General features: G+C 41.7%; 1 protein-coding gene across 2 annotated transcripts in view; it reads left to right on the forward strand.

Moving 5' to 3' along the window:
• The first annotated feature begins 205 nt into the window (after positions 1-205).
• Positions 206-14,451, forward strand: part of LOC127419158 (rho guanine nucleotide exchange factor 25-like) — a 131,820-nt gene continuing 117,574 nt past the window's right edge. Inside the window, exons 1-2 of one of the 2 annotated variants that reach the window (XM_051660330.1) lie at positions 206-791; positions 5,003-5,141. In XM_051660330.1, the coding sequence (XP_051516290.1) occupies positions 696-791; positions 5,003-5,141 (235 nt within the window). In that variant the 5' untranslated portion in view covers positions 206-695. Of the gene's footprint in view, positions 792-1,266; positions 1,306-5,002; positions 5,142-14,451 lie in introns of those variants that run through there. The other variant, XM_051660331.1, reaches the window with a different exon arrangement.

The raw sequence follows: 14,451 nt of genomic DNA on the forward strand, positions 1-14,451 counted from the left end.
AGAAGTACAAGAAGAAAAGAACAAGAAGGAAATTGAGGAGGAGGAGGAGGAGGAGGAGGGCAGAAACTTGTTCTGAGAATCAGAGTGTTGTTGTGCAAGTGAGCCACAATAGAAGATAAAATTGATGCAGAAAGGGTGGAGAGGAGTTTTGAAAGGGGTGGTAAATGCACACAGCCAATGACAAGCAAGAAAGGCTGACTCTTGATAGTAGTTAGATGTCTGTTCACTTTTGCTAAAAGGTCCCAAAAAAACCAAGCTACTTATCTCAAAGAAAAGGAAAGAAAAAGGAAATGGAAAGGAAAGGGAGTAAGACTATAATTTGACAAAAGCCATCTTTTCTGTTTATTTTGGTGTACCCTCTCTAAGGATCTCCAGGGCTGTTTTGGGGGGAGGGGGAGAGATAGGCCTGACTGAAATCCACAGCAAAACTCCACCTGTGTGCTGGACAGGAGCCAGAAGACGCTTTAGTCTGGACAACAGCACTGTTTTCTCAGCTAAAGTCTACTTTGAACTAGACAAAAACCATCCATCCTTCTCCACAGTTCTTTATTTATGTGCAAGCGTGTTCCGGAGGATCATACAAATTGGAATTGGGCTGCAACTCACAGCTCTGGCACAACAAACCATCAGAAAGAGAGGGATTTTGATAGAGGGAGGGAATATCGACAAAGAGAGTCAGATAGACTGCTGGTATTATGAAGGCTCTTGAAAAGAATCACGGGCGAACAGATCAGATTTTGGGTGCTATGGCGGATATGCTGACCTCTCTGGCAATACCCAATCAGCAGTGGGTGAGTGACTGAACAAATTTCCTGCCTGACTTATTTGGGATTTAACACCTGTACACTTTAGTTCAGTTTGTAAACAGCATTTATGCCACAAAGATGTATAAAACACGTATTAAGACTGCGTGTGACTATTGCAAAATAATGCAAATTGCTATCTGTCATAATGTTTTTATTTTTTTTATTTTTTAGTTGGCACCCAAAACTTGTTAGGTTTTATTGTAAGCAGCATTCGCTTAGTGATTTTCAAATAGATTCACATAAGCACCGAATGATAAAAGCCAGCTGGTTTTGCTTGTTTTGAGAACAGTTTTGTTTGTTCAAAAGTTATCCACATGGTCGAGCATTTTACATTTGCTCTAACTTACCGTTGTCATCATAACTGTGATTCGTGGAGCAGAAATAGTCAGTTGCTGTTCATTTTATGGCAATATTATTTGTTTTTCACTCATGAGAGGCATAAGGATAACCTTACTGACAGAGCAATCCGATCTAAATGGCATGGGTTCTGGAAATAAATGTGAGTAATGAATCAGTCTGATTCACATCTTACAGAGAAGACAATATACAGCAGGAATTGTTTGCAGTTACATTCCAAAAACTAGATAGGTAAAGTATGTCAAGACAAACTTTGATGATGGCTTGACAACACCTAGTCTGAAAGTTTACACTAGTTTTAAATGTTTGATATTTTAGGGTCATTCATACAGACATTACAGTAAGACAGAACAGCCAGCTTGCTAGATCGTCTGACAGACTGTCATGTAGATAGTCAGATAGTAGATAGAGAGAGAGAGAGAGAGTAACTTTCGTGGGTTTGTTTACATTTAATGGAGTGTAAATTAACGAGCATTCTGTTAGCTTGTTTAAAAATTCTGTCAGTGTAAGTCAATGGGATTTTGTCTATTTTTGATACCAATTTGAACCAAGTTTGAAGAATACAGTAACAGTAAGTTTTGTCAGCATTATTAGATGAAAGTGTGTGTTTCAGGTTTTGCCTTGGTGCAAATAGTTTTAGATACTATTTGCACTCATATTTAAATAATAAAATACAGTATGGGCATCACTGCAGTGTGTTTATTGTATTTATTTTGAGTCCCACAGACAAACTACATTAACCCCTAACCCTAAACCTAACCTTAACCTTATCTTAGGGCTGCTTGATTATGGCAAAAACCTGCTATTTCTACCTTATCTAATCCTTATAATCAGTTTTGCTGGTATAACCTAATGCAAATACTATTTTTGATTTAAATAAAACCAATTTAGATGTTACTGCACGAAGCACATTAATTTAGATTATATATATATATATATATATATATATATATATATATATATATATATATATATACACATATTTATATCTTCAGCTTTAGTGTGTCAATAGGAAATATATATTTAGACTCCAAAACATTACTTTTGCAAATAGAAAAGATTAGAATAGAAGAACAGGGAGCCCTGCAACAGATGTCATGGCCCCCACAAAGCCCCCCACTGAACATCGAGTCAGTCTGAGATTACATAAAGAGACAGAAGCAATTGAGACAGCCTAAACATATAGAAGAACTGTGTTGCGGATTCTCCAAGAAGCTTGGAACATCCTATCTGCCAACAAACAAGAAAAACTGTGTCCAGGTGTACTTAGGAGAATTGGTGCTGTTTTGAAGGCAAAGGTGGTCACACCGAATATTGATTTAGCTTTTTTATGTTTACTGGACTTTTTCATTACTTTTGAAGACATCCTCACTATGCAACATTTTTCACAAGTGCCTAAAACCTTTGCACAGTACTGTATATATAGGGTTAGGGTTAGGATATATATATATACACTACCGGTCAAAAGTTTTGAAACATTTGACTGAAATGTTTCTCATGGTCTTAAAAATCTTTTGATCTGAAGGCATATGCTTAAATGTTTGAAATTAGTTTTGTAGACAAAAATATAATTGTGCCACCATATTAATTTATTTAATTATAAATCTAAAATTTCATTAAAAAAAAAAAAGTTTTTGAAATTAATGACTTGGACCAAATAATAAAGAAAAGCAGCCAATAAGTGCCCAACATAGAGGGGAACTCCTTCAATACTGTTTAAAAAGCATCCCAGGGTGATACCTCAAGAAGTTGTTTGAGAAAATGTCAAGAGTACATGTCTGCAAATTTTAGGCAAAGGGTGACTACTTTGAAGATGCTAAAATTTAACACAGTTTTGATTTATTTTGGATTTTGTTTAGTCACAACATAATTCCCATAGTTCCATTTATGTTATTCCATAGTTGTGATGAATTTACTATTATTCTAAAATGTGCAAAAAAAAAAAAAAAATAAATAATAAAAAAAAATTATAATAAAGAATTAGTAAGTGTTTCAAAACTTTTGACCGGTAGTGTATATATTTATAAAAAAAACAATGTTTTGTGGTCATTGGAAATCAATGAAAAGGCTCCACCATGTTAGTAAAACATGATAGTGAGGAAAAGAGAATTAAGAGATTAACAACATCCTGAATTTAACTAAAAATGTGAAGTATGACCTTCCTCTGCCCACGTGTATGCTTTAGACCATTAGAAAAATCCAAAGATTAAATTACCTTTTGGGTAAACACAGATGTTTGTTGGTCAATGTTGGGATGTTTCTATCAAAATCAAAAGCATTTAAAAGAAGGATAAGCGATCACAGATAGGAAAAGAATAAAGGGACAAACAAGTGAAGTCAGTCAGAGAATGACAGCAAAAAGTTTCAGAGGAAAAGTGACCTTGTTGCTGTGACAAATGAAAGAACTATTCTGTTGGGTGTTTAGAAGAAATTTGGAGCACTTGCAGGCACAGGAAACTAGCACTGATTAAGACATCTCCCCATAAACAAACATGCGCATGCCGTCTCCTCAGAACAGCTGTCAAGCTGTAAGTCCAGAACTCCCTATCTGACAGTGTGCTGCTGTTTAAGGCAACCAGACAGATTGTACTGACATGAACTGAGGTCTTTAAAGTTCTGAACACTCTTTTCTCAATCACAACAAATTGTAAATGAAAGAATCCAATCTGCTGTGGAAATGTCAGCAGAGCTATAAGATTATCTGTAAATCAAACTGCAGGTAAACAAACAAGGGCATTATAGACAGAAAAAAAAATGTTGTCGGCAGGAAACTTAAATTTACTTTATGTGGTAAATTACACCTAAGTCAATTGGTTGAAGTCAAAAATATTATTCAGTATGATTGAATCGACCTGACTACCTTAAGTTACCCCAATGAAAGCAATTTTTGAGGGTCAGATCAGATATAAATCTAAAGGTATCAACTGCCTGTATTAACTTTATACAGTTTAGACATGGAAATTATTCATTTAAATGGAATTTTATTTACCCTTTTTATTTTTTTGCTTCTTTGATGTATAAATGGCAGTTCAAGTAGTTCAAGTTCAACAGTGCAGAGGGTTTAAAATACAGTTCCATTGCCTTTGCCAAAATAAAGTCTGAGGATGAAAACATTTGCGTGAGGAATGCTAAGATGGGTTGGTAAAAAAGCATCTGCTAAGAACATAAGTGATTATGAAACATTAATGCAATGTTTCAGTATCAGTATATTAGTCAAATAATGACCAAAATATGAATGTTCCACGGATCACATGGGGTTATAGACACAACATTTAACCTTAGAATCACTTACACATTTCACTGTAAAATCTGTAATAGTTTTTGTTAGTGGTCTTTACCTTTTGTTAGGTGTGAAACTTTTAGAAACAGCAAAGAGAGCAGATTCCAGGGAAAGAATTTTGAAGATTTTTCTTTAATTTTTAGTGATGCCATGTTTGTAGAACCACCAAGGAAAATAAAATTTAGAAACAAACACATTTTCCGATACACTTTGTGTGGACAGTCAATAGAATGTCCACATTATGGAACATGCAAACACGCATATGTTTGTTCTTAAGTTTATGGTAAAACTAGAATATACATAATAAGAAAAGGAAAAAAAGCTGAAGCAAAACAAAAAGGTAGACCATGAATTAAACAGCAAACATTACAAATACTGTACATGGTAAGTGGAAAGACATGGAAAGTGAATATGGAACCACCACGAAACACTAAGTACATAGTTAAAAATATATATGCAAAAATCCCCTCAAGAAATGTTGTAGACATACTGATGAAATAAATTCCTCAAAAATGTTATATTAAAATTACAATTTGTCACTGTCCATCTTTGGTTTTAGAACTCTGAGAGTACTGAGCACCTGAATGTGAAACAGGACCAGAAGACAACAGAACAACCCCCATGGAACACAGAGGCATTCCAATGGGAGGATACGTTGCCCCGTGACAGCATGGAAAGACAACAAAGAGACAGAGCATGTAAGATACAACAACCATATTTGGATAAATGTAGTGTGACTTGAGTGGTAGTAGGTAATACATACATAACAAGTGTTGCTTATAATTAACTCCAACATAAGAAATATGCCAAGGCACATTTTTAATAAAAAACATGGAGTTTTAAAAAGGACTTGGCACTGTCTTGACTACCAGTAACAAGGGAGTGTATGGCAATGTTGACGTTGATGATAGGCCTTGTTCCTGTTTAAAGCAGCTATCATTTCTGTTTTAACTACACCTCTCCTGTGTCAGCTGTGAGATGAGTAGTTGTTTTGATCTGTGCAATATTCTTAATGACAGAGTGATATCCTCATTATTGTCTGAAACTCTGCGAATAGAGCATCTTTCTGTTGCACTTAACCTCCACTACAAATAAACATACTGGCCTTCAGTGTTTAGAGTTTGCCAAATATTTACATGTGCGTTTAACACAATCAGCATGTTTTGGGTCATTTCTGCGTGGGGCGAAAATCATTAGAAAAGTCATCAAGATCAGACAGCCAATCACGTCAAAGACAATATTTTAACACTTTCAGACCTGGCATCATTTTAAAAAGGCAGAAGTTATTTGCAACGTGGTGCAAATAATGGTAGAGTATATGCTATTTACACCCCAGTGCAAATTGTGGCAGATATTATTTGAACCTCAACCCCGGTGCAAATAATGTTAGATACTAATTGCACCCTGGTGCACATAGTGTCAGATGTTATTTGCACCCTGGTACAAATAATGATATATGCTATTTACACCCAGTACAAATAGTGGCAAATATTATTTGTACCCCAACCCTGGTGCAAATAATGGTAGATACTATTTGCACCCATATTTAAATACTAACATACAGTATGGGCATCACTGCAGTGTGTTTATTGTATTTATTTTGAGTCCCACAGACAAACTACATTAACCCCTAACCCTAAACCTAACCTTAACCTTACCTTAGGGCTGCTCGATTATGGCAAAAATCATAATCACGATTATTTTGGTCTATACTGAGATCACGATTATTTAACACGATTACTCATTGACATGAAACATCATGCAGTTATTGAACTTTAAATTTTTTTTTAAAAAACTTGTCTTTTTAACAGTGGATTTCCTTGAACTTGAAATGTAAACTGCACTGGGTAGGGGAGGAGGCTATTGTCATATGATAATTATTTTATGTTATGTATGGTAGTCAAATAAAGGAAAGCCTCCAATCATCATCATGTACAGCAGGGGTGCTCACATTTATATGGAATGAGATCTACTTTTTCATCATGTTATTGCAGCAAGATCTACCATGCACAATAAAGACTATACATTATCACTATACCAAAATTTCTTTAGTCGGTAGTGAAATTTGATGATTCTCAATACCAGCTTCAAAACCACAACAAATTATAACACTAAATAATATGTTAATTATGGAAGAATGGTTTCAAGTTCTTAAGTAATTATTCAAGACTACTAAAGAGTCAGTAATACAATAACAATAAAAAACAGCAATAAATAGAAATAGATTAAATATAATAGAACAAAAAACACAAATTAAGAAAATTCTGTGCTTTTTGTAAGCTTTAAAAGTCTTTAACAGCAATATCAAGTATTCAAGGAAACATTCAGAATGAAATGCAACATAAAACTACTACTGGACTTCACTGTATGATTATAATACATTCATACTTTTTAAAGCTACTAAAGTTACCCAGTCAAGAGCAGTGAGTGTTTTCTCATTTTCATGTTCTGGTTGTTGATTATTATAATAACACACTAGACGGCAGCAGGTCTATTAGCTTACATTTATACTTACAGGTCCAACATTTTAATACAAATCCACTTTTTTCTCTGCTGTTTACATTCACTTTAGACTTCACTCTCTGTGTTTACATGAATACCTCACCAAGACGGGCATTTTGGCAGAATTTTTATATGTATTTGACCGTTCAGGTGCGCATTAGCGTGAACATTTTCGGAACACACGTGCCTGTTCAGCACACACACATTCGCCGACTGTCAATCAAACAGGGCGCAGCTGTTAAAAGATCGCTAGCCAATTTTAAAATTACATGCTCTTGATTACTTTCAACAGCAGAATAAGAATATTAACATTCTAATAAGTGACACAGGCCTAGGCTATCACAAATATAGCTGGTTATTTTTATAATGGGAAAATCAAAAGAAATCAGCCAAGACCTAAAAAAAAATGGTGGAACTCCACAAGTCTGGTTCATCCTTGGGAGCAATTTCCAAATGCCTGAAGGTACCACGTTCATCTGTACAAACAATAGTATGCAAGTATGAACACCATAGGACCACACAGCCATCATACCGCTCAGGAAGGAGATGCATTCTGTCTCCTAGAGATGAACGTAGTTTGGTTCAAAAAGTGCAGATCAATCCCAGAACAATAGCAAAGGACCTTGTGAAGATGCTGGAGGAAACAGGTAGACAAGTATCTATATCCACAATAAAACAAGTCCTATATCGACATAACCTGAAAGGCTGCTCAGCAAGGAAGAAGCCACTGCTCCAAAACTGCCATAAAAAGCCAGACTACAGTTTGCAAGTGCACATGGGGACAAAGATCTTACATTTTGGAGAAATGTCCTCTGGTCTAATGAAACAAAAATAGAACTGTTTGGCCATAATGACCATTGTTATGTTTGGAGGAAAAAGGGTGAGGCTTGCAAGCCGAAGAACACCATCCCAACCATGAAGCATGGGGGTGGAAACATCATGTTGTGGGGGTGCTTTGCTGCAGTAGGGACTGGTGCACTTCACAAAATAGATGGTATCATGAGGAAGAAAAATTATGTGTATATATTGAAGCAACATCTCAAGACATCAGCCAGGCAGTTAAAGCTCAATCATAAATGGGTCTTCTAAATGGACAATGACCCCAATCATACCTCCAAAGTTGTGGCAAAATGGCTTAAGGACAACAAAGTCAAGGTATTTGAGTGGCCATCACAAAGCCCTGACCTCAATCCGATAGAAAATTTGTGGGCAGAACTGAAAAAGCGTGTGTGAGCAAGGAGGCCTACAAACCTGACTCAGTTACACCAGTTCTGTCTGGAGGAATGGGCCAAAATTCCAGCAACTTATTGTGAGATGCTTGTAGAAGGCTACCGAGAATGTTTGACCCAAGTTAAACAATTTAAAGGCAATGCTACCAAATACTAACAAAGTGTATGTAAACTTCTGACCCACTGGGAATGTGATGAAAGAAATAAAAGCTGAAATAGACCATTCTCTCTACTATTATTCTGACATTTCACATTCTTAAAATAAAGTAATGTTCCTAACTGACCTAATACAGGGAATGTTTTCTACGATTAAATGTCAGGAATTGTGAAAAACTGAGATTAAATGTATTTGGCTAAGGTGTATGTAAACTTCTGACTTCAACTGTATATATATATATATATTCTGAGGGAGTAAATGTTGCTATGCTAATACTGTGTTTTCATTGTGAGTGAATTTCTGTTTAATGAAAATAAGTGCAGGTAACACAGCTCTTATCTGATTGGCTTTGTCCCAGCTGTAAGCGGGCGTTTAATGGACCACACCCTTTAACTGTACTGCCTGAACTGATAATCTAACTTGCTTAATCAAACTGTAGAGGGAAAGCGATCGCTGCTAATGTTCCATGTGGGAAACTGGATGAAAAGCTGCCCTGAACAGCTTCCAGATGGGAGACCCACCCGCCTGCATTTCCCCGATGTTAGAAAAAAAAAGAAAAACACTATTGGTTGCAGCCAGTTATTTTGTCTAGAGAAGTTTGTCTACATTAAAATATTCCTCAAGTCCATTAGAACAAAAGGAGCTTTGTAGTGGCATGGGGTACTGAATACTGACTGAGGTATGTGTAATGTAGCCAAATCACTAACTTTTGAATATGGGAAAGGATGTGAGGATGTTTATCGCAAATGAGACTTGCTTAGACGAAATGCACTGTCAAAGCTGTATCCTAGTGTTGTCACGGTACCACAATTTCAGTAGTCGGTACCGGTACCAGTGAAATTTCACAGTTCTCGACACCAGTTTCGATACCACAGCAAAAATATGCTAATATTTAGCCAGTTCAGTTATTTTTAATTATTTAATAATTATAGTTTAATTATTATTATTATTTTCCAGAACTTTCCAGAACATTTTTTAGTTTCATTTAATTTCATCATCAAAATGGTGTCTAATCAATAAATTCTTAACACTTATAACAAGTGAAAATAGAACTTTTCAACATGTCATTGCATTTTTTTTTTGCCAAACTTTTATTCAACAGCTGTCTTGCTTGTGATATTTTGATTTATTATTATCATTATTATTATTATTATTACTACTACTACTACTACTACTACTACTACTACAACTACTACTACAGTGAAAATTAAATTTTAGTATACAGTTGTAATATATTTTTATTCAATTTCTTCAATTTCAGGCATCTAGATTTTATTTTGAATCGTGCTTTTGTTATGATGTGTGTTTTTTGCCACAAGCTTCACTTTTCCGGATAAACAGTTCACGCACAGCTGAAGTCACATCTGAAATCTCATCTGTTTACACTGGCGTTTGAGTCTGACAAATGAAATGTATGACACAGTTTGGAGTGTTTGGATTTTAGATTACTGGTGTTTGTGTATGTGGTAATTTTGAAATGTTATGTTTAAATTTTATTACTGTGAAGCACTTTGGTCAATTCTGTTGTTTGAAATGCGATATAAATAAAGCTGAGCTGAGATTAAAGTTCAAATGCTGTGATTTGTCATCTCAAACAATGTGAATGATTCTCAATGTCTGTGAGTTTATAGTGGATGAGCGGTCGGATTTATACATTAATTTAAAGTATGCATCTGTTCCACAGTAAGATTGCAGCCTTTAGTGTTTTAATAAATAAAACTAGGACTTGTCACAATTTTAATTTGATTATTTATCCATTTAATTGTAAAAGGAGTAATAGAGGACGTGTTCAAATTAATCCTGTGCGCATTTTAAAGCCGTGGTGTGTCAGTCATTTACCGGACAGAGTCGGTGCTTAGACCTACTGTTTCTGGAGAAACACTGTTCCCTATCTGTCACTCACTCGACGTTGTGTCGATGTAGTGACATTAGGGGTCACTCTTGGGAGCCCCAAACACCTCTGCTTTTTTGAAAAAAGGCCAATGGGAATCGGCGAGTGGAATTTGCATGCCACTCCCCCGGACATACGGGTATAAAAGGAGCTGGTATGCAACCACTCATTCAGATTTTCTCTTCGGAGCCAAGCGGTTCTATTCATTGAATCTGAATTCATCCGTGAATTCATTCATCTCATCTGCTGGATTTTACGGCACATTTCAGCGGCTTCTCCCCCTCTGCACCCGTGGAGTGCAGAGAACGCCCCTGGGCATTTTGGCAGAATAACAAAAGAGTATATTCTAAAAAAAAAGAGTACATTTTCATTCTAAAAGAGCGGCACACACGGAACTTCTTTTTAAAGATGTCTTTCCGTTTGTGTGTTATTCCTGGTTGCGGTCATTATCTCTCCGCTTCTGATGGCCACGATCGTTGTCTTATGTGTCTGGGTACTGCCCACGCGGTGACATCGTTCCTGGATGGGTCTTGTCCTCATTGCGAGAACATGACCATGGCAACATTGCGGTCGCGGCTTGCATTCGTAAGAAAGCAAGCCACCCCAGCGGCTCCCCGCCTCGGTCCTTCTACCTATGGGTGTGAGGCCATGCCGGTTAGCACTGGGGGCAATTTGGGGACATCAATGGGACCACCTCCACCGGGTATCCCCCCACGGACCTCCCATTCCCCAGCACACTCACTTGCCCCAGTCGGGCGCTCGGACAAGACCACCGGCTCGTCTCAGGGTGAGTTCGACCTCTTGTTTGGAGCCCGGGAAGACGATGAGTTATCAAGCGCAGCACTGGAGAGTGGCTTCAACTGGGCTTCCTCCTTCGTGAATGGTCGCCCAGTCCCAGGCTGACGTGGAAATGACGGACATGCTTTCCCGGGCGGCCACGAACGTTGGGCTGGAGTGGAACCCTCCACTCTCCCCTGAACCCTCGCGGCTCGACGATTGGTTCCTGGGCTCGGGGCGCTGCCCACAGCCACACCCCGCCCCGTTCCTTTCTTTATGGAAGTGCATGAGGAGCTGACAAGATCGTGGGAGGTACCTTTTACTGCCCGGTCCCGGTCTTTCAGCTCCCCCACTCTCACTACCCTCGATGGTGGAGCGGCCAGGGGGCATTCGGTGATCCCCCAGGTGGATAAGGTGCTCGCGGTGCACTTGTGTCCGCAGAGGGCCGCCACCTGGTGCGGGTGCCCGAAGCTCCCGTCCAGGGCCTGTGGGTTTATGTCATCCCTGACAACTAGGGCCTACAGTGCCGCTGGACAAGCCACCTCCGCTCTGCATGCCATGGCTCTCCTGCAAGTACACCAAGCCAAGGCACTAAAAGAACTGCACGAGGGTAGTTCTGACCCGGGATTGATGCAGGAACTGCGCTCGGCGACCGACCTCGCTCTCCAGGCAACGAAGGTCACAGCGCAGTCTCTCGGGCAGGCGATGTCCACCCTGGTGGTCCAGGAGTGCCACCTTTGGCTCAACTTGGTTGAGATGCGAGAGGCATGCCAAAGAAGCTGCGGTACCCAAAAGTTCAACAAAAGAGTGGTTTTCTCGTTTCCTGGGTCACATGACTGGTGCGCACGGCCATCGTCACGACCACCGTCCACCGTCCCATTTTTGCAGGTATGGCACTCGAACGGCAGACCCCCCCGCCCCTGTGTGCCCAGCTGTGGCACAAACACGCCCACACGGGATTGGTTCCGGTGGACTACGGGACGAGATTCCTCCTCCCCCCTCCTTGGCCAAACTTATGATGGGCGGCAGGAGCCAGGTAAGTGCTTTGATGTCCCCTCGACGTGGCACCTCGAGCTCCGCCCCGCCGTGAGGCCCCACCCGCCGGTACGTCTGATGTGATCATTTCCTTGGTCCCCCTCGCCCGGAGTTTGGGCGAGTGGCTCGCGCTTTCCAACCTGTCGCGATGGCTGACCCGGACCATCCGACTCGGCTACGCGATTCAGTTCAGCAGGCGCCTGCCCAGGTTCAGCGCTGTCCGCTTTATCCCAGTGAAGAGCGAGAATGCCGCTACCTTGCGTGCGGAGATCGCTACCCTTCTGCGCAAGGGTGCGATAGAGCCTGTCCCTCCAGCCAAGATGAAAAAAGTTCTACAGCTCTTACTTCATTGTACCGAAGAAAGGCGGTGGGTTGCGACCAATCCTGGACCTGCGAGTACTGAACCGGGCTTTGCACTGACTCCCGTTCAAGATGCTGACGCAAAAATGCATTCTAGCAAGCGTCTGGCATCAAGATTGGTTCACGGCGGTAGACCTGAAGGACGCGTACTTCCACGTTTTGGTCTTACCTCGACACAGACCCTTCCTGCGGTTTGCCTTCAAAGGCCAGGCATACCAGTACAAGGTCCTCCCCTTTGGCCTCTCCTTGTCCCCTCGCATCTTCACAAAGGTCGCAGAGGCAGCCCTTGCCCTGCTACGAGAAGTGGGCATCCGCATCCTCAACTATCTCGATGACTGGCTAATCCTAGCTCACTCTCGGGAGTTGCTGTGAGCACACAGGGACCTCGTGCTCCGGCACCTCAGCCGACTGGGGCTTCGGGTCAACTGGGAAAAGAGCAAGCTCTTCCCGGTTCAGAGCATCTGGAGTTGGACTCAGTCTCGATGACAGCATGCCTTACGAACAAGCGTGCACAGTCGGTGCTGAACTGTCTGAAGGCGTTCAGATGGAGGACAATGGTTCCACCGGAACATTTTCAGAGGCTCCTGGGGCATATGGCATCCTCAGCAGCGGCCACACCGCTCGGGTTGATGCATATGAGACCGCTTCAGCACTGGCTTCAGACTCAAGTCCCGAGATAGGCATGGCACAGCGGGACACATCGCGTGGCCATCACGGCGATTTTTTGCCACCTATTCAGTCCTTGGACCAAACTTGCATTTCCTTGCCGGCTCCTGGACTGGCCCGCGGCTGCGTTGGCACATCAACTGCCTAGAGTTGTTGGCAGTACTGCTCGCCCTGTTGAGGTTTCGACCGTTGATCTAGGGCAAGCACGTGTTGGTCCGGATGGACAACACAGCGAAGGTAGTGTACATCAACTGTCAAGGCGATCTACGCTCCCGTTGCATGTCACAACTCGCCCGCCGTCTCCTCCTCTGGAGTCAGCAGTGCCTCAAGTCGCTACGAGCCACTCACATCCCAGGCGACCTCAACACCGCAGTGGATGTGCTGTCATGTCAGGTTACCCTCAGGGGAGAGTGAGACTCCACCCTTAGGTGGTCCAGCTGATTTGGAGTCGATTCAGCTGAACACAGGTAGACCTGTTTGCTTCCCGGGAATCCTCCCACTGCCCGCTTTGGTATGCCCTGACCGAGGCACCCCTCAGTATAGATGTGCTGGCACACAGCTGGCCCCCTGGACTACGCAAATACGCGTTTCCCCCAGTGAGCCTACTTGCACAGACCCTGTGCAAGATCAGGGAGGATGAGGAGCAGATCTTCCTAGTAGCACCCTACTGGCCCACCCAGAAGTGGTTCTCGGATCTCACGCTCCTCGTGACAGCCTTCTTTCTCAGGGACAGGGCACCATCTGACCCCTGTGACCAGACCTCTGGAATCTCCACTTCTGGCCTTGGACGGGAAGACCTAAGTGGCCTACCACCCGCGGTGGTAGACACGATCACTCAGGCTAGGGCTCCCTCTATGAGGTGCCTGTATGCCTTGAAGTGGCATCTGTTCACTAAGTGGTGTTCTTCCCGATGCGAAGACCCCCAGAGATGCACAGTCGGATCGGTGCTTTCCTTCCTGCAGGAGAGGCTGGAGGGGTGGCTGTCCCCCTCCACCTTGAAGGTGTATGTAGCCGTTATTTTGGCTCATCACGATGCAGTAGATGGTAAGTACTTGGGGAAGCACAACTTGATCATCAGGTTCCTGAGTGGTGCTAGGAGGTTGAATCCCTCCAGACTGCACCTCGTCCCCTCGTGGGACCTCTCTGTAGTCCTTCGGGGTCTACGGGGAGCTCCCTTTGAGCCCTTGGAGTCAGCTGAGCTTAAGGCACTCTCTTTGAAGACTGCCCTCCTGACTGCGCTCACCTCCATCAAGAGGGTAGGGGACCTGCAGGCATTCTCTGTCAGCGAATTGTGCCTGGAGTTCAGTCCGGGTTACTCTCACGTGATCCTGAGACCTCGAATGGGCTATGTGCCCAAGGTTCCCACGACCCCTTTTAGGGATCAGGTGGTG

Source organism: Myxocyprinus asiaticus, chromosome 28 (assembly GCF_019703515.2).
Source record: "Myxocyprinus asiaticus isolate MX2 ecotype Aquarium Trade chromosome 28, UBuf_Myxa_2, whole genome shotgun sequence".
NCBI classification, from domain to species: domain Eukaryota; kingdom Metazoa; phylum Chordata; class Actinopteri; order Cypriniformes; family Catostomidae; genus Myxocyprinus; species Myxocyprinus asiaticus.